General features: G+C 36.6%; 1 protein-coding gene across 1 annotated transcript in view; it reads right to left on the bottom strand.

Annotated features, from left to right (window-relative positions):
* Positions 1-26,227, bottom strand: part of KCNAB1 (potassium voltage-gated channel subfamily A regulatory beta subunit 1) — a 149,210-nt gene that overhangs the window by 34,109 nt on the left and 88,874 nt on the right. The window contains exons 3-8 of the mRNA XM_026665460.2: positions 25,931-25,968; positions 24,164-24,243; positions 20,219-20,263; positions 18,524-18,568; positions 6,568-6,611; positions 4,484-4,570 (exon numbers count right to left, since the gene is read on the bottom strand). Coding sequence (XP_026521245.1) covers positions 4,484-4,570; positions 6,568-6,611; positions 18,524-18,568; positions 20,219-20,263; positions 24,164-24,243; positions 25,931-25,968 — 339 coding nt within the window. The remainder of the gene's footprint in view (positions 1-4,483; positions 4,571-6,567; positions 6,612-18,523; positions 18,569-20,218; positions 20,264-24,163; positions 24,244-25,930; positions 25,969-26,227) is intronic.

The following is a 26,227-nucleotide window of genomic DNA, read 5'->3' as shown; positions in this document are numbered from 1 at the left end:
GAAATGACTAGCATGTATGTGCAAAGAGAACCTTTACCTTTAGTTATGGATAACCCTGCATATATAATCATGCAAATGTGCATGATTCATATACAAAAGTGTTTCTTATGTTTGCAGAATTTAAATACTATGAATTAAATCCTGCTATGAATTAAATCAGAACTATCTAAATCGTGCCAGGATCTGAATCGCAGACAATTCGTTTTTTCAAAAGCAGGTGAGAAACAGAAAATTCCTATTCTTTTACTTTATGATGATGATGCATAATTGATGCAATGTTAAAAATTGAGGAATTTTTTTCATTGCAAAGGCTAAAGTTGCTCATCAAAACGTATCCCCTGAATAATAGAATACCCATAGGCCACCCATTTTCATTTCCCTCACTGTGGTGAGATGTGCTACATTGCAAATTGAATTACAAACTGTTTTTCGTTTGTGCATATAAATGATCATATAATTATTTTAACCTAATCTAAGTCCTATGTCATTTTTTAGGTAATAAGTTAAATAGCATTTTTATGTTCTTTTGATATTCTACCTTGTATGTATATAAAGAGAAAACTGTTCTATGCCAAACAAAGCAAAGCAAAGCAAAACAAAACAAAACAACAAAACATTTTTTAGGAAATCCAACTTTGCCCTTGTACTCTAAAAGTGTAAGAAGAATAACAAAAAGTAATCCCACAAATAATTCATGTTAGACTATCTTGAATTCGTGATGCAATAGAAAGGAAGAAACCCAAACACATTTTATATTGAAGTTCTCCGAGCTTATATCCGGGTGACAGACATTTTATTTCCCCACTAGATAATACTGGAATTGAGTGCTGGAGTTGGGATGAAATGAGCACTGTTGGTTAGCTATTCTCTCTCCTACCTGCTATCTTATCTATTTTGCATATATTTGAGTGCAAATATTTTTGATGGATTATATGTTTGTTTTTATTGTGATTGCCAAAATCCAGATGTGGTTTGGTTACTAGGCTGATATGGAGATAGTATATGTAGCTGTTAAAGATTATAGATTGCTGGGCAATGGGAGGATGTTGTTGGGTGATGAGCTAAGGGGCTAATGTTGAATCCTTATTTATGTCTTTCAATACATCTATAGACATGAATAGAATTCTGTACCCCCGTTAATCGTTGTTTGGACTGAGTGCCATACGTGAATTATCTTGCAGTTTTCAATCTGGCCCGTTCTACTTTTTCCACGGCTTCCCAGTTAAGCAATACTTGAGGGCTGTCTGTGCAGAGGGGGATTAGTACAGTGCAGATAATCCCAAAATACAAGTCTTCATAAATACACAAAAGTAATCTAGGGATACTAAACAGGGAGAAGATACAGTTTAACAACTGTAAGAGATTAGCACTGCTGCAAACAGATGGGCCTGAAATTTAGCCAAATGCACAACAGCAGGGAGGGCAGCCATGCCAGCAATTATTTGTATTGTTACTAGTGAGCAAGACTTGAGTTGGATGATCGCTGGGCCATCCCCATAATTCTTATTCAGCTGCAAGCAACTAAAAAGGAGCAATAATTCTGAAACCTGTCTCTGTAAGTGATGTTCATATAAACACCATTAGAATGAACTGTGCACATTCAGTTATGATTGTCATGAATACATTTCTGTGCAAGAACAGGTAGTTCAAATGCCACTGAATATAATTACTCTTATCTTTGGTATGGGATTTCAAACAGCCTGAACTACGTGCAGGATTGCAGCCCTATTGTATTTCTCCCCCTTCATTATAACTGGTTGAGAAAAAAGGTTATATTTTGCTCCAAGTCACAAAACCTGTTAAGCTCATTATCCGCTAACAAATTTGCAGTGTTCTTCCCATCTCCAGTAAAGGCTCTCAACCTCATCACCACAGGGCAATGTCAGGAAACATCACATCAAGCCATTTAAGAAATGCTACTGGTGTCTGTTTTAATTTGTACAAAAGGGATGATTGTACTTTATATTTTCATATTAAAAAATAATAATGCACCACAGATAATTTACACGTTAAGAAACTAATATGCCTAATTTGGATATTTGGTGCAGAAAAAAATAATGCCACTAATTGAATTCTGTGGTCAAAGCAGTATTTTTTTAACAAAAATAATGTCTAAGAAACAAATGATGATACACAAAGCAGCCCAGGAAAATAAATAATTCCCACTGTTTTTGGAAGTCATACATGAAATCACAGCATTATTGGCAAAGCACTATTGTAGGAATAAGGAAGGCTTTGCAAAAGGTTGACAGCAAAAAGCAGTGCAATTAGCATTTGCTTTTGCTAAGGTCTGATAATTGCATTCTTTATCATGAATAATATTTTAGTCAAAGGAATATTTACTGAAAATAAATATAATCAATCAGCACTTGAGTTCTATGTGCACCAAGGTAAGACAACAAAAAATACAGCATTACCTATTACACTGGGAGCCTCTGTTATTTTTCATAATGGTACAATGACCAAGAAAAATGATGCTAGGTAAACCCAAGCCATCATCTCTCTTCCAATAGCTGCCAGCAAATACACTGTCATTATTGATGAACAACAGTGAACTATCCTTAGACATGGAACTGAATGTTTAACTGACTTCCTAGCTATTAACTCTTGCCTGAAAGAACTATGTTTCAAGTATATATTTGAGAGCAAGGACAATTAGATTTTTAAAAAAAGGTTATCACTGTCAATTCATGTCATGGTTTTCATCATATATAAAGTCATGACACTGAGCAGCACCCGGTAACCTCTTTAAAATCTTTCTTCCAATGTTCAAAGACTTCAGAAGGCAAGGTCAGCAATGTGATGAAAGAGGGTATAAATGTGTGTATTGGGGGGAGGGCAGCGACGACAGGGGAGGTTGGCTTTGTCTACCACATTTGTTCTGAAAAGTGCCTGCTTTGGCACAACATTTAGTAGCTATCATGAGCTGTATCATATAAAACCTCCCACAGAATTAGTCTTCTTAATTGGAGGTCTTTAATTTGGTATCTGGAAATAGAAGTGCAGCAACTATATAATATATCATATATTTTAGATTTATTAGCAGTTAGTGCAGTTAGTGGAGGAGGAATGAATCAGTGATACGACAAGCTCTGTAATATCCATTCTTGGACTTAAGCTAAAAAGCCCTTTATACACGTACATTTTCACATTGGGAAAATTAAGCATTGGCTCAGCCATAATCAATTAGGTGCTAGAAACACTCAGGTGTGAAAAATGTTGCAGTAATGAGATGTGAAAGTGCTAACTGCAAGAATGCTAACTAGAACAAGGAGGAACTGACAATTAGCATAGTTTTAAGGCTTTAATAGACCAGCTAGAGAGGAATGAAGCTACTTTTGATATACTTTCTCTGACTCTTTGTTCTAACTTAAGAATGACACTGCATCCATTTGCTGTTTCACTTTAAAGCCATGCACATTAACTTGATAACCTGATCAATGAATCACAATCAAATTAACTCTATAAAGAGGGTTAGCTAACCTGCCCCATTTAGACTTGCTTTTGCCGCCAACACCAACTAATAACCCAATTTATGTTTCATTGATGGTGCACTGGCCTCGAGTTTAAAGAAACTCAAACAGTTCTCTTGGCTTTTGTATGCTGCTTTCATGTATATATGGAAACACCTGTATCTGTCCATTTAGAGTAGTGTTTTTCAAACTTGGCCTCTTTAAGATATACAGACTTCAACTACCATGTGATGAATGGGGAATTCTGGAAGTTGATGTGCATACATCTAAAAATGGACAAGTTTGAAAAACATTGATTTAGACCATGCTCAATCTTTAATTTTTCACATGCAAAGTTTATTTCTTACTGAGGATTTTTTTGTAAATTTCGTTAGTATGAAATCAGTATGCATTTTTGGCAGTGATTCCTCAAAATAATTTTATGCACTTTATATGTGTGGTATAAGATATGTTCCAGGTCATCTGCCTTAATTGGCTTTTAATTAGTTTTTGTCTGTTCATTGTATTTTTATGTTCTTGTTCACCACTCAAAGCATATTAGTTAAGATGGGTGATCATCTATTTCTTAAATAAATACTGTAAATAAAATGGAACATGCCAATTATGTAAATTTGTATGATTTAATTATGGATCTAGTCAGCCATCTCTAGTCAGCCATCTCTGACTAGAGCTGCACAGAAATTACAGTATCAACTTGAAACTTCGAGTCAATTAAAATACAAATAACTCAAGAAAAGGAAGCATTTATGCTGTGCAAACAAAAGATGTTGAAAACTGCTCTAGCAATACTTAGAATTAAGTAGTTAAGTACTAAGTGGGCTACATAAATATACATCCATTACTCTAAGTACAGGTCTCCTAATAAAAATATTGAAGACCTCAAAGAATCAAGACTTATATAATTTTCCTGCATATTTGAGGATAACCATTTTTCTATTCTGTCATAAGCAGCATAGACCTATGAGCCAAGATCAATCAAGCAAAATGTTTTTATTACATTTATTGCTAACCTTCCATTGGAGTATTACCATCTGGTCGATTTGCAAAGACCACATCCACATATTCAAGCTGCAGTCTCTGGAGAGAGGCTTTTAATCCTAGAAATGAAACAGGAGATCATTAGAGCCAAACACATGACAAGAAATTTAATAGCTCAGAAGCATCATCCATCTAAGTCTTCCTCAAAGATAGAGCGGGAAATAGGTGAAATTATATTGCCTAATAAAATGAACCAAAACAAGAGAAGAATGTCTCTCTTTTTGAATGCTTCCTTTATTCTGTCTGTTTATTACAATGAAAACTGGATTGAAGAATGCAAGCGTTTGCCAGTCAACCCCTTAAAGCAGGGGTCCCCAACCGCCGATCCGTGGACCGTACTGGTCCGCGGAACAAGTCTTACCGGGCCGCTGGTTGCTGGGCGCCGCCATCTTTTGGTAAAAAGTGCTTCCGGTGAGCTTTTCGGTGAAAGCTCACCGGAAGCACTTTTTCATCAAAGATGGCGGCGCCATGCTGATGAGCTTTTCGGGTAGAAAGCCATTTCTACCCGAAAAAGCTCACTGGAAGCACTGGCGCCATCTTTTTGACGAAAAAGTGCTTCCGGTGAGGTCACCGGAAGCACTTTTCGTCAAAAAGATGGAGGCGCCCAGTTGATGCCGTGCACTGGGCATGGCGCCAGCTGATGCCGGTACCGGGCCACGCATCCAAAAGGTTGGGGATCACTGCCTTAAAGTACATCCTCAAGAGGCAAGGTTTAGAAATACATCCTGTTTTTTAAATTACACTAGCTAACAGGAAGCTCTTTTTTTTTTTTACATATTTGAACTCTTCAATAAGTTGCCAGATTTTATTCTATAGCAGGGGTGTCAAACTCGTGTTATCGCGTATCATGACTTCCCCTCCTTTGCTACACCAGGGGAGGATGTGGCCAGTGTGTGACACATCTGGCCTGGGGACCGTGAGTTTGACACCCCTGTTCTATAGGGTTCAAACCCTCAACTGGAAATTGAATTCATGGATCTTTGCCCTTTGTATGACTATATACAGCGCATTAACTTTAGCAGCTATCCAGGTGCTGGCACTCAACAGTTGCAGAAAAAGACATCTAATCAAGTTCATGCCACAGTGATGTAGCACAGTCTTGGTTTAGGATTTATTTATTTGCATATCCCCAATCCCCAAAGTATCTTTCCACACAGTTAGAAATTAAGACTTTCCCCAAATTGAATACCCAAAATAGAAGAATAAATTAGAATTACATATTAATCACAATGATTTCATAATAAACATACAACTTCAATGTGGTGCATCAAAAGAAAACAGGTATCAAGATAGAATCTTCAAACTACCTTCTTCAAACTGGCTAGAATTGGGAATGATGGGAACTGCAGCCTAACCATCTAGACCTGATTGACATTATCTTTCTTCTCTTATGATGATAGTAAGACACAAAGAAGTGTCTTGGATACTCCTCTTAATATATGGAAAGTTTAATCTTAACATGTACGAAAGCAGTTCCTGATTATCTCACATGAGTGCCACAGATTTATCTGGCTGGTTTACTTGCTCAGTTTATATCCTGCCTTTTCTCCAGACGCTCAAGGAGACTTACATGGAAATATTCTTTCTTTATAGTAGGTGTGGCTGAGTTAGATACTGGTTCAAAATTATCTGATGAGTTTCTATAGCTAATGATGAACTTAAACCTGAGTCCAACAATGTAATCACTACACTACATAGGATCTCTAGAATGGTTTACTACTTTGCATAGAAAAAGAAATGTGCTACAGTGCAGTTTTGGAAAATGTGGAGGCACAGGCAACTCATAACTTTCTGAATTCCAGGGGAAATGTGCATCTTCAAAACTGCTTTAAACTTTCATTTAAATTTATTTCTCAGCCCTGGTCCTTCATTTGGATTACTGTGCAAAAATAATGTTACTGATTGTTGTAGCATTTCACTGAGTATAAAATATAAAGCATTATTATATACAGAATAGGAATGGTGAGGTCTTGTTTTGTTTAGTTGCCCGCAAACTAACCTGAGTCCTTGAAGTGGGCAGCCTATAAACACTTGTATAAATAAATAAGCACATTACCTTCAATAATGTGTTTCCTTGAAAGTCCTCTTTCTGTTTCAGCTCTGCAAAACATGTACATGTTATTTTCATATGTTTGATTAGTATGGAAAGCTATTTGTATAAAACAATACCAAATATTTTACTAATAATAAAGCCCTTGCATAAAGTATACTACCATACATATTGACAAGCAACTGTGGCATATGGTTTTTAGTGGCCTGGTCTGGCTGTTGTTCTGCTGCTGTGAGTCATTAAATGGAACTGGAGAAAGAGAAAAACAGCTCAATTTTGGCCCTTGAAGGGCAACTGTGCTGACACAATGGCTGATGAACTGATCAGGCTGTTGTGAGGAGTTACAGAGATAGCAATACCATTGATCTAGCCTGGCATATAGGCATTGGGGACTAGAGCCCTGGGAAGACAGCCACTTCCTTGGTTGCTAGGAGGTATGCTACTGGTTTGACCAAAACTGGAAAGAAAGAGGGGATGAGAGAAGAATAGGAGAAAATGAAAGAGAGAGTATTAAGTATGTTTTTGCCCCTTTATTTATAAAAATAATAAAGGCAGGAATGCCTATGAGGTTCTTAGTCACCCAGATCATGGCTGCTCCAAATTGTTTTCAAAAGGCAACAGGACTTTTTTAAAATTTTGCTTGAAGATGTTTCACTTCTCATCCAAGAAACTTCTTCAGTTCTGTGAAATGTTTTCAAGAATTTTTTTTAAGTCCTGTTGTCTTTTTGAAAGTATTTTTGGGCCAACAAAGATAGGAAATGGATGGATGGATGGATGAATAGAAAAATTGGAAAGTAAAGTTATATGAGTGTGCAGTGCAGTTGTCATTTTCTGGTCAGAAAAGGAGAATAAAGGTCTATAGGTGACTTCCCTGAAAGAAGGGAAATGAAGACCCAGAGAGCAGACATCTTCATGCCAGTCCCAAGATGGGAAGGAGGAGTTTCTCAGTCATTGACAAAGCCTTGATCCTGGGGGAAGGACTAAACAGAAGAAGAACCTGAGAGAGGTTCTTCCGATAGAAGATAACTAAAAGTTTTTCTCTTCTACAAACAGAGAAGCAGTAGGTATTCAGCTGAGCAGATCCAGGAGCAAGTTCATGCCATGCTGAGCACATTACAATTAAATCCAGCCCATTCCTTTCTTTTCACTCTTTCTCAACAAGCCCAGAAACAGAGGAAAGAGATGTAGAGAAAAGGACAGAAAGCAGGAGAGCTAGCAGGGGAGGGGGAATGATAGTCTGTGAGTGGAAATGTGATACCAGAGGAACAACTAGGACTGTGTTGTATATACCTGTTTTAAATGCTTGTTATAAGTAGTTTCACTATAAATCGTAAAACATAAAAGCCTCCACTATCTTGTTTTTCTGTGTCAAATGCCACCCATGCATAGCAAAATACACCTCCATTTCAAAAGAAACCTGTCACAATTTCACTTCTCAATAAAACATTATTTTGCCATCTTTCTTCTTATTTCAAAGAATAACCAACTTGGTTTTGACCTTCAACTATTACTTGTCAGCAACTAATAGTGTCCGGTGACTACTTGGCTCAGAAGCTATTTAGAGTTGCACAAGGTTTATATTTAAAAGAAAGACTACATAGATTACAAGGTTTAGGCTAAATTGGGAAGTTGGGGGGAAAAAAACCACATCCTGGCAAGCTGCGTCCATACTATTCTCAAGAAAATTACATGAACATATTCATGGAGTTTCCTGGAGTCAAGCTGGATTTGAAGGAGACTTTTATCTATATATTTTTAAAACGTAAAATAAGATGAAATTTAACAGATATCAAAGTTAGCCAGATGCCCTGTTAAAGTTAATCAATAGGCACAGAAACGGATCTTTGAGATGAATGATTCATTCAAAATTCTTCGGAAAACAGCAACTCACTATGGATTTTAGAGGTTTTTTAAAAGTCAGACAATTTAAACTCCCATTTTATTTGGAATATATAGCAAAGACATCTAAAACAAACCCCTCAAATTATTAACATTCTAGTAACAAACAGATGCTTATTTACATTAATTTATAGTGTGACATTAATTTAAGATGCTTTTTGATTCAAGAAGCAATAACATTTGCAAATTATAAGGCTTTCAAATACAATTAAATCCCATTGTACTCTGTAAAAAAATTCTCTGTAGCCATCATTTGTAATCATTTTCTACTTTGGCATTGATCCAATAAAAGAAATGAAAATAAGGCCTTGTCACCAAGAAAGTTGGTAATCTAAGATTGTAGAGGTGTCAGAAAGTTAAAGCCAAGGTTGGTGCCTTTATTTATTCAAAAAAAGGAAAAAGATTATAGTATCTTAACTGCTCACCAAAGATAGTACAGTAAGAACAGATAACAAAACAAACAAACAAACAAACTGAAGTGGATCAATTCCTATTTTGTCTCTGAATCTTCTTCAACAAGAGGACATACATTCCCAGAGCAGATTATAAATGGAAGGAGGAAAGAGCCAGATTTAATATTGAGATTAAAAGAAACATATTTTACACCTCTAAAACCATATGAATTGCCTCCTATCTCCAAAGGAGTTTTGACAAATCATGAAGAACTGGTGTAGTGCCAGTTGACCAGGGAAGGCAAATGTTGTTTCAATGTTCAGAAAGAGGGAAAAGGATACTATTGACTGTCAGTTTAACATATAACTGAGAAGATTGTACACTGACACCTGGGAAAGTTCTCAAGCATTTCATAAAGTTAAACATCTTGCAAACAACATAAGATAATGGTTAGACACTGTTATGAAGTTGAAAAGAACATATCCTTTATGAAATTGAAAAGAACATATTATAACTAAACAGACAATCTCATTTTTAATTAGTTAACTTCCTTAGTAGATTAAGGGGTTGCTTTAGGTGTAGTATAGTTTGATTTCAGCAAAGCATTTGACAAAATAGCCAATCATAGGATGAGCAAACTAACTAACATGACCTAAATAGCATTCCAATTAAATGGATTCCAAATAGTTACTCATTTATTCTCATTAAACTGCAGAGTCAAATGGAGGAGGGGAAGATTACAAGAATTAGTTCTAGATCCTCTCTCATATTTTTAATAATGATTTGAAGAGATGAAATAATTACCAAATTCATAGGTAAGACAAAAATTGCACAAGGTACCTCATATAAAATTAATAAAAGTAAAATAAATATTAATAGTTTAAAGCAAAGCTTCTTGAATCTTGTGTTTCTACTATCCCCTCACATGATAAACAGAATGATGTGATTTTTCCCATGAGTATAATGAATTACTGTATTTCATTATGGTTACGGTCGGACAGGAAATAAATATGTCACTTAATAATTATTTTAAATTTACACAACACAGAAGTTCTCAAATATGGGTGTCAACTCTAAAATGAAGCTGGCTGAGGCCATTTTGTCCTACCTCACAGTTGTCACACAGCCTCCTGGGAAGGGAGGGGGAAGTAGATAGCCCAGCATACAGTCAAAACAAAAAAATTTCCTGTGGGAACCAAGGTCATTGTAACAGATGGGTGGTGAAGGAAGAGAGGAGCCTGCCAGCTATATTCATTGGATAATGTGACTGATGACACTGGGGAGGGGGGAAGTTTTACTCTTTTAATTAGGTGAAAACCACAGGAACTTTCAGAGTTGGTTTTCACTGGCTGTGCCAATATGATGTATCCAATAAACGTTTACTTTGTGGAATCTACCTGCCTCGAAATTCTGCTTTGAATTGGTACATTATTTATTTTTATTTTATTTATTTATTTATTTTTGTCAATTGCTTACAAGATAATAGGTATAAGTAAAAACATAGTTATGAATACATGGATACATATAGCCTTTTTGGCTATGTAGTTACAGTGGACTCTAGCACTTAGATCATTAAAGATGAGTTCTCCAAGATCCTTGACAGAGTTTGGATCATCAACAAGGTCTGTATTCAGCCTGTATTTTATTTTCTGATTTTTTTTTGCCAATATGTAGGACAGAGCATCTATTTGTTGAGATTTGAAGTTGCCATTTGTTTGACCATTCTGATACATAGTCAAGGTCTTTCTGAAGGGTAGCAGTATTGTCTGTGGTGTTGAATACCTTTACATCATCAGCAAAGAGAACGCAGTTGCTCTTGATATGATCACAGAGGTCATTTATGTAAAGTATGAAAAGAGTTGGTCCTAGAACACTGCCTTGGGGGACACCACTGTTGACAAGTACAGAATTTGATAGACACTCCCAATTTTGACCATTTGTTGTCTGTTTTACAGGAATGCTTCTGTCCAGTTATGCAGGTGTCCAAAGATACCATAAGATTTTAGTTTTAGGAGTAGTTTGTTTTGTACCACTGAATCAAAGGCTTTACAGAAGTCTATGTAGATTGCATCTATTGCTTTGCCCTGATCAAGTTGTGTAGTCCATATGTTTTTGCAGTGTAAGAGTTGCAGATTACATGATAGTTTTTTCCTGAAACCAAATTGTTTATTAGAGAGTAGGTTGTTTGTTTCTAAGTGGAGGATGATGGATTGGTTAATAATTGATTCCATGACTTTACAGGTGACGCAGCATAAAGAGATTGGTCTGTAATTTTCAACCAGGCTGGGGTTTCCATTTTTGAAGATGGGGATGACTGTGGCTTGTGACCATAGTTTTGGCAAGGAGCTGGTCCTGAAAGATTTTTCAAAGATTATGCTTAGAGGTTCAGCTATGGCAGTGGATAGCTTTCTAAAGAAGTAGGCACATATTCCATCTGGTCCAATAGATAGAGATGGTTTTAGATTGCATAATGCTTTTTCAACATTATCTTCTGTAAAATTGATATGTATTAGATCATTGTAGTTACTCGGAATGCTGACAATGGGAAGCAAAAACAAAGGCCAAAGTTGAAGTGTTTAAACTGTTCATGCATAGAATTGATTTGGGAAAAAATGGGAATTAGATGTTACAAAGACAAACCCTGCTATCTGCCAAAATCAGTTCAGATCATCTTTTGATATTCAGAGTATGTTCTATTAATAGCAGCAGACAATAAGAGCATAACCACAAGCATATGTACCTGACAGAAGAACTCTCCTTTCCATATTTCCTTGAATTAGCTTGGAAAACAAGGACATATGTGATGCCACAATCTTTAAATGGCTCATCAGCACACTGTTTATCTCATTATGAATGTAACAAAGTAGTGATTGTCCTAAAGATATTTTCTTAATGAAAAGCAAACAAAAAACAAAAAAACACTACAAACAAGAAAAGAATAGTATAGAATATATGAATAAAAACTTGGTCATAGGACTTGTGAAAAAGGTCTACGAACAGTAACTGACTGCACACTGAATATGAATCAATATTGTGGTATGGCTGTAAAAAGGGTAAATGCTATTTTAGGTTGTTGATTTAATATCAACAGATCCAAAGCACGAGAATTAATAGTTCTATTTAATTCCGTGTTGATAGGACGTGGTGGCTCACTGGCTAAAATACTGAGCTTGTCGATCAGAAAGGTCAGCAGTTCGGAGGTTCGAATCTCTAGCATTACACAACAGAGTGATCTCCCGCTACTTGTCCCAACTTCTGTCAACCTAGCAGTTCGAAAGCATGTAAAAATGCAAGGAAAAAAATGGGGACCACTTTGGTGAGAAGGTAATAGCATTCCGTGCACCTTCGGCATTTAGTCATGCCGGCCACATGACCACGGAGATGTCTTCTGACAGTGCCGGCTCTTCAGCTTTGTAATGGAGATGAGCACCAGCCCTTAGAGCCAGAAATGATTAGCATGTATGTGTGAGGGTAGCCTTTATCTTTACCTTATTCTGTGTTGATCCAGCTACTGTGTTTCAGAAAAACTGAAATAGGAGCAAAAAATAATCAGGGGCTAGAAAGGTTTTGTGATGAAATATTAAAACAGCTGGACATGTTAACTTTCAGAAGGGAGAACTACAGACAATACGTCATTCTTCAAATACCTCAAGGACTATCACAGAAAAAGTCAGGGACTGGCTTAATTATTTCAGCCTGCAGAATGTGGAGTAACAGATTCAAGGTCCAGGAAGGAGATTTTAGTTGACTGATGGGAAAAAGTCCTAATAAGTGCCACAGAAAGTAGAACCAAGACAGGACATGAGACAGCCATTTTTCTTGGATACTTTAATTTCAGGGGTATATGAAGTCAAGATGGTGGGCATCACAGGGGATCTTACACACAGGACATACACAAAACAGGCAGAGCTTCTATCACGGGGTGGTGGCTGCTTTGACTGTTGTGATTGCACACTGCAGAATTGATAAGGCTCAAATGACCCCTTTCAGGTTCTGGGATTCTGATCTTCTTTCTACTGAGTAGAGTTGGAGCAACAATATTGCTCTTAGTACATTTTAATTATTTTTCATATGTTGAAGAAGTGTGACAGGGATATCATCCTTGTCTAAAATCCCTGACAACAAATTCTGACATCATGCAATAAAAATGGGTGTAGGGCAGGATTCAAATCTAAAGGTAAAAAAAACCAAGAGATTTCCAGGGTTGGTAATTTTCAGCTGATATTGGGACATCTTGCTCTTTTTTTGTTTCATCTTTTTTATTTGCCATGTTGTGTAATTGCATTGCTCATTAAAACACTGAGAAATGAAATCTTTTAAAAATTGTTTGACATCTTGATGGAAAAAATGAAGGCCAAAATAAAAAGAACAGATAGAGGAAAGATCCTAGTCATTCAGGAAGCTAACTGGGTCTTGTGGATAATAAAATGCTCCTGGATACTTGTGTCTGAGTATATGTGTAATCAATTTAGAAAGTTTCTACATATGAAGAGTACAAATTGGAGTTGGGGTTTGTTTGGGATCTGAGGGGAATCCTCTCACTTCTTCCTACTCCCTGCAGCTCCAGAAACCTCTTAGAAGAAGTTAAGGGTGAGGAGAGCTACATGTTCTGTCTGCTCTTCTTTCTTCTATCCAAAAAGAAACAATGCTGCTGAAAAAAAGAGAAAAGTTTGAAGCAGCTCCAGCCCAAAATGAAAAGAAGGAACAGCATCTCCATTTCCTTCACTCTCCTTTGTTCCCAACCCGGCATCTGGCTAAACAAAAATGATTATTCTGTCTGGAGCTTAGGGTGGAATCCACAAATTTTTTCCTCTTTCATGGGAGGAATGGGTACTGAGGAAGAGAAAGAGGATAAGCATAACAAATGGGAGATGAGGTTCTTCTGAAATATATCTTAATGAATGTCAAAGGGTTCAAATAAACTTTGAGAGCAGCTATTTGAGGAGGCATTGGTAGGAACAAAGCACAATGATTGATCTCATTCCTGATACCATCCTCAGCATCTAACTTTTTTCAGACATATCCTAGCTACGGGCATATATCTTTGATATATAGTTCAGCTAACTAGGCTGAAGATTTTCTTCTGATGAAGCAACTGTCAATATAGCAACTGCCAATATAGCTTTGAACAAAACTGACACGCCAAGCATCTTTTAAATCTTTCCTTTTAACTCTCCAATTTACTCCTGAAGTGGTATTGCTGGCAATTCCACTTCAACAATGAGGGAAGGTTCTGAAACCTCTAATCTTAAGAAATCAAGTCACCATGAAATCAAAATCACAGGCAATCCAGATGGAACATAGAGAAGAAAAAGAGTGAAACTGAGGAACAGAATTAATATAGTGCCGGTTAAAAATATTTAACTACATAAATCCATTTCATGGTGTTCAGTTTCACCCAGTAATGAAAGTTTCATGGATAATTTGAGGGACTCTTTCAATTTGTTCACTGGGGTCCCAGTTTAGTAGAGTAACACATGAGTAGAAATGAAGAATATCTGTAGCCAAATGCTTAAAGAACAACAACGTAAGTAAAATTATTCAGAAGATTCTGTGACTTAACAGAAACCCTGTGTTTTTCTAACTTTCTGTACTGATACAGGAGAAAAGATGAAAATAAGTTCTCTACATTTTTCCTGTGGAAAACAAGCTAAAGGGAAGATCTTAGGAGGCATTTTCTAGTCAGAGAAAAAAAGGAAGGAAGGAAGGAAGGAAGGAAGAAGGGAGGGAGGGAAGAACTAAGGGAGGGAGGAATTCCTTGCTTGCTTTCTCTACTCCTAATGTCTCTACTGCTTAATAGGATAAAAGATGCAAAGAATCAATGTTTCTGCATTGCGTGTCTAATTGCAAACCAATTCTTTAACTCATCAAATTCTCCCAGAAATTCTATTCTGATCTCTCCAGTACACTCCATATTCAATCCAAGCTCAACCCTTTGCATTTCTACAAAGCATGCCTTTTTTTGTTGCAGCATCAGCCTTTTGGAATCCATCAAACCACCCACCACCCATCCTAAAATTAGATTGGCCCTGATCCCACCAGCTTTTTGGAAAGCTTTGAAGATTGGGATTGGATTGATGGCTGTAGCCCATCAGATTCTTTGCAGAAGATTGTCTTCTTGTTGTATTTGTCCTAACAGGTATTTAATTTGCATTATGACTTTAAGTGATGTTAACTCAAGTTACTGTATGGAGATGGATGGTCATATAAATTGAATTAATAATAAAAATAACTTGATTAAACCAAAACCTGATAAACTCATAAAAGTTATACAGTACTGAAGCTCTCAGTTGTCTATAGCTCATGGTGTCTTTCCAACAAAATAGGCATTCTTTTAGGATGCACTGTTTTGTTTTTGACTAAATGAAATATTTTTAAAAGCAAAAGCCATTCAACTTTGAATAATTTAATCTCTAAATTCTAAAGCTGATTTTGGCACTATTAAGATAACTTTAACCAGTGAAAACTGGATGTCAGTTCTATGAGAGAGAAAATTCTTTCCTTTTTTATCTATCCCTATGTAAGGGAAGAAAGAGGGCAAGTGAGAAAATGAGTGTACATGGGAGCAAGCTGGGCTCAATTCTAATGAAAGAAAATGGTCTTGATTTGGTCTTGCTGCAGGAAATGATTTGAGCTTATGCCCATGGGTGAGCCAGATATTTTTAACTCTCTAACATTTAATAAAATGCTTTCATTTCTGCAAAAGTTATTATTCACATCTATCCTGTTCCCAACTGATAATAAGTATTACATGGATGAGAATTCTGTTCCCCAAAGGTCTTAAAATTGAAATTATGCAACTAAGAAACAGCAGAGGAAGACATGTGGTTATCATTTAATGTTCAGAATGTCTAAGGTAATATATAAAAAAAGAAGATACTGTACTTGCAAAATGCTGCCTGTTTCTTATAAGTCTGTGCCGCTTTAGCTAGTGCTTTTTAAAAATTCTCTCAAGTTGCTTTCAGCATTGACACTGATATTTTATTGGTGCCACTTCAGACACTCCTGGGATACTGGGAAGAAGCTGGGAAACAAGAATCACTTGGTTTCATAAAAAAAGGTATTTATTGCTAGTAGAGTAATAGAATCTCAAACGCCTACCAAAGTCAATCTCCCACACAACTTCTACCTAGTGTGATTTAAGGCAGAGTTACTCAGAATCTACTATTCATGCTTTTCCCTTTCACAGGACTCAAGAATTTGTTCTGTAATGGCCTGGTTTCTTCCTGTAATTTCTGCTGTATTTCCAAGGACTATTAGGCCATCCTCCCACTGCTTCATCTCAAACTCATTCTTCTGCTCCTTTCCAAATACATGGAAAGTGATGATACCCCTTCCAGTCTATATAGATGATCAGCCCTCTCCCTTTCCCTTCCAATGCCATCCCTCCCAGCCTTAGTAGGCCATTTTGAAGTGCCAGGGCTTGAAGAAGCTAGTAGAAGAAGGGGTGAGAGAGATAATCCTGCTAGACTGCAGCATCTATTGGCACATCTGAAAAGCAGGTGGTAGGTCATGTAGTGAAGTAGAAGAGATCATGCTCCATCACACAGCCCTTCAGCATCAGTCAGCTGATTTTTCAGGCTACTTTGAAACATGGCTTTAATGTCCTTTTGAGAGTGTGCTAAACTCCTGTTCAGACTCCTTCTGAAGACAGATTTACTGCTCTTCCAGAAGAATGTGCTTGAAAGTAGCCCAATGAACAAATGGCAACGGACCTGGAACATATTATTATATGTGGTGGACATGCGTAGAAGCTAAAAGATATTGGACAAAAATACATACGTGGTTGGAAAAGATGATACAGCAACATATTGACTTAAAACCTAAAATATACCTGAAAATTATAGTAAAGAGAATGTATATTTAATTATTCACGTACTAACTACAGCTAGAATTGTTTTTGCACAAAATTGGAAAAGTGAAGAGATTCTGACTGAAGAGAGTGTGATTAGGAAAATATTAGACTGTGCAGAAACGAATAGGTTAACACTAGCAATTCAAGAGTAGGAATAAATTGAATATTATATGATATGGGATTTATTTTATCAATGGTTGGAAAACAAATATGGAAGTTAGAAAATAAAGAAGACTAGCGCAAAATAGTAAACATGTGGTAAGAATTAAAAATGTTAAGATGGGGAATGTTATAAGAATTAGATATATGATACAGATTAGTATTAAGTAAGAACAGAGTATTAAAGTTAAGCAATGAATATGTATAAACTATCATGGTTATTGCACAACAGATTTATACCCAGATGACACACTGTTCAAATTAAAAAGGGAGTCTTTGTATAAATAAAATAAAAAAATTATATATACATATATTTTAAAAAAGAACAAATGGAAGGGTTTGGAACAGGTGCTTATTGCAGTGGGAGAACTTCTTCCTAGTTCCTCTTAGGACCATTCCTCAGTGAATCTGCCAGATGTGAGGACTAATTTTAACCACTGGTTTGGGGTTCTTCTGAAAGATCATACAACAACTGACAGGCAAGTGAGATTTCCACTAACATTTAGCTTTAGACTTCAGTCAGAGGTCCACTGAAGTAAGGAAAGGGAATGGCCCTTGCTCATTTCATACTTCTATGCTACTGCTAATCTAAAGATCAAGTTGGAGACTTGGTGAGTTTATGAAACTATCTATTTTGAAACATTTACACTTCCGTACAGCCCCCCAAAAGAATGAGCCTGAAGGACAATGTGCAGGGAGTAGGGGCAAGGGAGGATGCTTGCATCAAGCCTAAAGCTTCAAAAGTAACATTGATTGAATGATAGATGAGTAAAGTAGTAAAGTTTCCATGGCTTGTTGCTTGTTTAAGGGGAAACAACCAAGAATAATATATTAAGTTGCCTCAGATAGGCACATGATGAGGTAAATGCAACTGTATGAGGAAAAAAAAGGATGTTAGGACAATAGGACATGTTTAGCTATGGTTAGGTACAAATGGGGAAATACTCCATGTTTCATTGTGATATTTCTGTGTTCAAGAGAAGTATCCTTTTTGTCAGTATTTCAACATTTCTGGGACTCTGGACAGAGTCAGGTTTATGGTTTGAATTTACAACTGCACACTGTGTGCTAAATAGCTATGGTTCAGTGCCATGTTTGATTCACACATTTCAATCTTCAAATGAAATATTACATTGCTAAATATGTTGCATTTGTGTTATCTTTTGAAAATAGACATGATACCAGAATTTCAAAGTTTTAGTTTTAAGTCGTACTTTGTGCAAAAAATTAAGTTTAGCAAATGTTCTCTGGACAAATCTAGACTTTAAGTGATTTACAGATCATGCTAAATCCTGGTTTTTGACCATCCAAAAAAGGGCCTTTGAAAGGAGAATGAGAAACTGGAGAAAGCATGGCATCCTTCTAATTAACTGAGCACATCCAATAATTTTTCTTTTTCCAACATCTGAAATCTTCTCCAAACACATTTACTGAGAGAATAACCAGTTTTAAAATCAAAAGGTATGCCTGTTTTTTTGGTGGTGGTGGGGGGGGGGAGAAGAGGCCAAATTAGTGCCTTCACCAACCGAGATGTAATAAGTAATACCATGTCATGTTGATACTTATGATATAAGCATGTATTATATAAACACACACACAAAGCTAGAGAAATTCATTATTTCCATAGCAAAGGAAATCATAGCATTCAATACTTACTTTCCACCCCAGTAGAGTTTTGTTGTAATGACCAGACTTGATCTCCTAAACAAACAAAGCAAATTAAATTTCAACTTTGTTCAAAACAGATTCCTTAAGAAATACCAATGTCGTCCATGTTTTTCCAAATGCAGTCTCACCTCCTACATTGCCAATTTAAGCTATGTCTCTAAACAGAAAGTCATCTGAAAGACTTAGTGCAATTGCTAACATTATGACCTCTACATGTTAAAGATGTAGGGTTGTGATTGAATGCTCAGTCTAATTCTTTTCTTAAGAAAACATCCATAGGATGAGAGATCTGAGAAAACAGAGATAGCTTATCATCATGACAAATATCTAAAATACATGCTGAAGCAGCCACAGAGCGTTCCCATTTATCATTGGCAATGAATCTGTGCAGCATTTGACAATGCCCTTGGAACCCCAGAATAAAACAACACTGTAGTAATATAATGGTACAATATACTATACATAATTGTTTCTTTTTTCAATTGTTCTATTTTTTTTCTTTTTATGTTCAATGTTATTTAAAAGTAGTGCTATTAGTAATAGTAGGAAGTAGTGAGAAACAGCAGCAACTGTAGCTAAAATTTGGTATGATTCTCTCATGAGATCTCTCAAGATCTTGGAAGTAAAACCATTTGAACCTCAGAAAATATAGCAGTTCATCCATTTGCTTGTATCAGGCACCTGAAAACATTTTTGATCTATATTATGTACTTTGGCTTTCTTTCCTTCAAAAAGAGAGTGAGAAATTTTTTCCATTCTTCATTGTTTCCCTGAATTGTCATATGACTGACTATTCAGACTGTGATCTCTCTATAAAGTACACAGCATGTTGGGCTTTTTAAAGTTTAAAAAAGTGAAAGAGATTAAATGAATTCCGTTTCCATCTTTCTTTCAGTCTGGCAAGTGTTTCTACTCTGCACACATTGGCAGCAGAGAGAAACAGATTTTTGATAGCCTGCACCTCCCCACCTGTATAGACAAGCACTGTGGGGAGGATATATGTTGGCACTGCATTTTCAAATAGTTGAACCATGATGAAGTCAATGGGCTTTAAAAAGGTAAAGCTGAAGGGTACCATTCTTTTATATTCTGTTTGCACAAAGGGGAAGCAAATTCTGACAGGTACCTACATCAATATCCCTCAGGAAAAGGGAGAGAGTCGGTTTAGCCCTTAAACATCCCGCCTTTCCCTTTGCTTTCAAAGGCAAAGACTGAAAAAATTGTAACACTATTGTAGATAGAGTCATAAAACATTAGCACATGACTACATTGATGTTTATTTTTCTATAAACTGATAGAATGACCAGACACATGCATTAAATCAGGACAATCTCAATAAAATTTGGATCTGTATAAACCTAAACAGAAACTTGGAAAAGGTAAGTGGAACAAATCTTTTATAGTTATTTAAAGATATCTTCAAAACTTTGCCTAGCTCCATAAGGGCAAGTTATTGGAAGTATTCCAGCTTCTTAAGCAAACCATCAATAGAGCAGTTGGTAGAAGTTGGTCTCTATGATCTCCTACAGAAATAGGAAGCTCAGAATTAGCCAGGCAATAGGCTTGGATATGAGATCAGGTCTGAAAAGCCTTAGAAGCACAAGCTGGCAGAGTTTTCTGAGTCTGAATTATTCTCCATTCTACAGTTAATGCAAACAGCATATAAACAACAAAACATCCTACCTCCAGCCTTTCTTTTTGATAATGTTTCCCAAAATAATTTCAGCCCTGTAAAAATAAAAATAAAAATTACAGATCATAAGTATTTTCAAAATTCATTTGTCAAGCTACCTATGCCATTCATGTGTTTCAATATTCACAATATTTGAACAGGTGCCAATTCTTTTGGGGGGAGCTGTATTGGTTGCCAATTTATTTCCAGGTGCAATTAAAGAAGTTGGTTATCACCTTTAAAGCCCTACATGACTTGGGGTGAGGCTGTTGAAGGACCACTTCTCCCTAGTTACCTCTATCTGAGTAGGACATGTGACTCCCATCTATCAAAAAAATACATTCGGTGAGATCAAGAAAAAGGGTCTTCCTCTATAGTGGCTCCCTCCTTGCGGAAGATCATTCCCCCAGAGATAAAATTGACCCCCCACACACACACACCTTGTTACTTTTCTGAAAGACCCTCTAAATATGGTTCTGTTGGAGACATTGGGTTGATACTGAGCTGATCAAGTGGCTTGTTTGATTGGATTTGTCACTACTATGGGAGGAGGGGTGGGTTTTTAATTTTGGCTTTTTATTGCCGTATATTGCCCACAGTCACATTGTGTGAGTTTGGAACCTATATAAATTTGTTTAATAAATATAAATAAACATAAATGCATATTTAATAATTTGTCATTTCATACAAAGAAAGTTTGAACAGATAATCCCTTCCCACACTTTTAAAAAAATCTAATTAATAATTTTGGTTTTGGAACTGGGCAGAAATGAAATAACACTTAGCTGTACATGCAGTACAGAAGAACTTCCTTGTTCTATTAAGTTCACCAAGATATTTTGTTATGGTTTGAAGTTTTTCAGTTTGGAGACATGGAGGGAAAAGAAAATTTGATTGCTGACTTGTATAAAAGGAGAAATCAAGAGGCTGCAAGAAAGGACAAATGATTGATGCACATCTCAGCTTATGGCAGAGAAGCAATAGAAATATAAATATTAAGACATATGGGAACCAATGTTTTATTTTCTCTCTCTATATATATTTAACTGAATCATTTTGCTCTGTCTCCAAATGTCACAGCAGAGTTTGTGTCCATGGAAAGCAAAATGTCACAATTTTACTCAGAAAATAATCACCAAATCATCTGGCCACCAAGGCAAACCAGTCAGTGGTGCCTTGAATCATAACTGCAGAGTATGGGATATTTTTTGTTGTGCTCAAACTGTCTTGTGAAATGTCAGCAGTTTCCCCCCCCAGAAAATAGACTTCCAATATTCTTTTACCTCTAAGTAAGCACCTCCATTTTAAAATTCAAAGTCTTTTGTTTTTGGCTTTAATGGAGATGTTGAGACCAGAGATGAAAATCTAGACGAACCCGGGTTTAGAGTCAGTATTCTATACAAGCCTTGCTGCATTTGAAATGCCTAAATAAATTCAGAACGCCCAGAGAATTGCAGAGGTAAGATGTACGGAGATCCTGAGAACTGAGATAAATTCAGATGAACAGAACAAGAAATATATTAAATGGACAGGCTATGTCTCTGTGTATATGTTTTGCCTGTGTGTATGTAAAGAAACATGGATGAAAATGGGTAGGCATATGGACAGAATTCCCCAAGGCCACTGAGCTATTGGAGAAAACTCCTTTCCTTTATGATGGTGTCAACCAAGAGAAAAGCTGTGCATGAGTTTGACCTGGTTGTGATTCTTTCTTTCTGTTCCCTGGATTCTGCCTACTACCATAGTCCAGCTTTGGCAGCCATCTGTCAGCAGGCCTGGAGGGAATTTACAAAGAAATGACTATTTTTTGAGATATTTTGTGAAACAATTTGGCTCAGGCAGTTTCTACTACCATATTAGCAGAAAGGAACTATTGTAATCCTACTAAATTGGATGAGGTGAATCTCCTATCCCTCTCATATAATAAATGAAGCAAATCCTTGGTTTTCCTGTCAGAAGAACAGCTATAAGAGTACATACACATACATTTATATACACAACCGTATGTGAAATGGTAGCATGTTCAAAAATGAACAATGAAAGTCACAGCACAGAGTTTTGGCTTTAATTGGTGTAAGGAATAACATAGAACATGATTTAAGACAGATCCCCATCAGCCTAGTACTTTTCAGATGGTTTGGACTTCAGCTCCCATAATCTTTAGCTAGTATAACTAGATATTATGGCAATTTATAAGACTAGGGAGATGACCGGGTCCCATTTTTAGATTGCCTGGAATTACTTATTAGATGGAACTGGCAGGTTAAGAAGGATAAGTTGAGGGTGAAATTCTGGACTACACTGAGCTGGTACTGAAGCTGGTAGGATTTCTCCTGTAATATTTGCTATGATGCAAAATTGCACCATATCAGTTACATGAAATGGGGACAGGGAAGTCCTCACTAATTTTAACAAACACATTTCTTCTAGCTGACATTATTTTCTCTCTTTTTAGTCCAAGAACATAGCAAACTGTCTCATACTAAACACAGGTAGTCCTCAATTTACAATCATTCATTTAGCAGCTGTTCAAAGTTACAATGGCATGGAGAAAAGTGACTTACAACCACTTATGACTATCACAATATCCTCACGGTCATGTGATCAAAATTTGGATGCTTGGCCACCGGCATGTATTCACATCAGTTGCAGCATCCCAGGGTCAGTCGCTATTTGTGACCTTCCCAACTGGCTTCTAATAAGCAAAGCCAATGAGAAAAGCCAAATTTGTGTAACAACGGCCTTGGTTAGCAATGGAAATGAAAATTATGGTTCCAACTGTGGTCATAAGTTGAGGGCTACCTATAACTCTATTCATTCATCCATCTAACCTAATATGACTGATACTGAAAAACAGAAGATCCCCATGTTTTCAAACAGGTGTTTTCCCAGTCCTACATAGAGAGGTCTGGATTAAATGTGGGATTAAAAAACATGAATTAAAGTTCAGCCACTGATCTATATGGTGCCTACTTGAAAAGCCATAATATTCAATTAAAAAATAAGATCTACCTATGATGGAAGAATAAAAATAAAATAAAAAGAATAAAATCAGAACACCAAATATAAGTTGGGCGGAAATGATCTCGTAGACAACCCTCACTTTGTCAAGGTCCTAGGAGTACTTATCTCAAACTATCTAAGCCCCAGAGCTCACTGTAACAGCATCGCCAAAAAAGCATTAAGAGTTGTTAGCCTTATTTTGTGAAGCTTCTTCTCTGGTAACATTGACTTGCTAACTAGGGTATACAAAACCTTTGCCAGACCAATTCTTGAATACAGCTTGTCTGCCTGGAACCCACTTAAAATGCTGTTTCATTTTAATGTATATTAAAATGCTGTTTCATTTTAATGTACATCAAATATTAACATGATTGAGCAGGTTCAGAGGTATTTCTCGAGAGGAGTTCTCCACTCCTCTACTCACAATAGTATTCCCTATGCCTCTAGGCTTGAAATTTTGGGTTTCGACAATCTGGAACTGTGGCCTGTGGTCCGATCTAAGCATAGTTCACAAAATTGTCTGCTATAACACCTTGCCCATCAATGACTTCTTCAGCTTCAATTACAATAATACATGGGCAAACAACCGATACAAACTCAAGGTAAACCACGTTGCAAACTCGATTGCAGAAAATATGACTTCAGCAACAGAGTGGCCAACACCTAGAATGTTCTACCTGACTCCGTTGTTACAGCCTCAAACCCTCACAGCTTCCATCTCAAACTGTCTACCATGGACCTCACCCCATTCCTAAGAGGTCCTTAAAGGGGGTGTGCATAAGCGCACCAGCATGCCTACCGTCCCTGTTGTACTGTCCCCATTTATCTATATTTACTTCCCTTGTTCTTGTTTATGTTCATACTTATACTTGTTATCTTCTACATGTTTGGCAAACAAACAAATAAATAAAAATAAATAAAACAAATGGAAGAAAAGAAGCATAGATACATACTTTCCAGCCGCATATACCTCTGCTGTGTCAAAGAGATTCACACCACTTTCATATGCAATGGTCATTAGATGTTCAGCCACCTTTGGGAAATAGAGACATTAAATTAATCTTAGAAATATAAAAACTCTCTGTCCCCAATCTTGCAAATTTTGCAGGAATGACTCATTATAAAATAGTTTCAGAGCTTAATGCCAAATCTAGCTTAATTTTTAAATCATGGACGATGGACTGAATTTAGGATGCAGGAAAGTAGATAGCCACTATTTCTTACCAATACTCACATTTTTGAAACTGGGATCTTTGTTCACACCAATTCCAAGTAGTTAAGTACATTAGTTTCCTAACTCAAGCTTGAAACTTCTTGCAATCATCTTCAGCACTTAGGCTTTATGTGATATCCAGTGTACATTGCAATAAATAGTAATAGTAATAGTTAACAATTAACTGTTTATCAAATCAGCTTTCTTATGATACACAGAACTTTTCAATCGTGAAAATGTATGCTATAATATGTTCATTAGCATGATAGAAATCATTAAAATCAATGTGAGTTGATTTAACCAACATACTATAAATGGGTATAACATTATAACTTAAAGCACTATTGATATAAATTATAGGGGTCATCAGAAGTAGGAAACCAATGTGTTCTATTATGTGATAGTGATCAATCATGAATCTAAGAACAGTCATGGTTGAGAGTCAGGATTCCCTAATTCACATTTCATTCTCTTAATAGCTTTGATATCATGGCTTCAGAGATGTGTACAATGCACAGAACAGCTAATTTTAGATGGCCCGTGTCTGGATCAAAAAAAATGTACACTACATTTTATCTGGAAATGACCCAGCAATATTGGTCTAAGCTTGGGTATGGCATTCAGGTTTCAAGAGCTGGGCAGCAGGAAAGCAGGCAAAACCACTGGAAAGGAAGACTCTGAAAAGATCAGGGAGGAGTGAGACAGATAGTCTGTGCTTGAATTCAAGGATGGTAGTTAAGAGGAATAAAGGACGTGGTGGCTCAGTGGCTAAGATGTTGAGCTTGTCGATCAGAAAGGTCAGCAGTTCGAATCCCTAGCACCGCGTAACGGAGTGAGCTCCTGTTACTTGTCCCAGCTTATGCCAACCTAGCAGTTCAAAAGCATGTAAAAATGTAAGTAGAAAAATAGGGACCACTTTGGTGGGAAGGTAACAGCGTTCCGTGCGCCTTCGGCATTTAGTCGTGCCGGACACATGACCACAGAGATGGACAGCACTGGCTCTTTGGCTTTGTAATGGAGATGAGCACTGCCCCCTAGAGCTGGAAACTACTAGCACAAACATGTGAGTTTACATGTGAGTTAAGAGGAGATAATGGAAAGGCTGTATGTAGGCCATTAAGAAGACAAGGAGCAAGGGGAGAGATATACCAGTCTTGTCAACTAGCCATGTAAGATCCCTCTAGATTTTTATTTGACCAAAACCCAGATCAAACCTGCTCAGCCTTAAAGCATATTCTTGCTATGAGTTCCATGCTACTGTCTTTGGCGACCAAGTGTGCCAAATTTGAACTAGGCTGCTTTATTACCATAGATGAAATAGTATATATCCAATTAAGAGAAATGAGGTTTTTGTTATTATGATCATGCTTTGCCGTATCCTGTTTCAGTTTATTCAGACTTCCATGACATGGCTTTCAATTTTAATGCAAATGTTAAAGTTATGTATTTATTTCTAGATTACTCAAGTTTGGTTTTCTAGGTTGTCATTAAATGACACATCACTCACCTCATCTGAAACTTGACCTCCAAAAGTCACCCAAGTCCCTAGAGAGAAAAGGAGATTTATTAACATTTAGGACATTATTTTCATAAATCAAAATATATGATAATTAAGAAATTGTTCTTTATAGGATCTCCTGATGTTTGATCTATTGAGGATCCATTATCTTATGAGAAAGTATTTCAATGATATTGAATTTTAACCATTGTACTAGCTGACCAGCTCCTGTTCCCTAAACAACTTCAACTAAAGTAGGGATTCCTTCCTTTCGAACAGAAGACGAATGAAAATGCCTTGGGATTA

This window comes from Notechis scutatus, chromosome 4, assembly GCF_049901735.1.
Source record: "Notechis scutatus isolate UNSWTSFEM ecotype Mainland chromosome 4, rNotScu1.2, whole genome shotgun sequence".
In the NCBI taxonomy this organism is placed as follows: Eukaryota; Metazoa; Chordata; class Lepidosauria; order Squamata; family Elapidae; genus Notechis; species Notechis scutatus.
The sequence above is the reverse complement of the archived record's forward strand: the minus strand, read 5'-3'. Positions and strand labels throughout refer to the sequence as shown.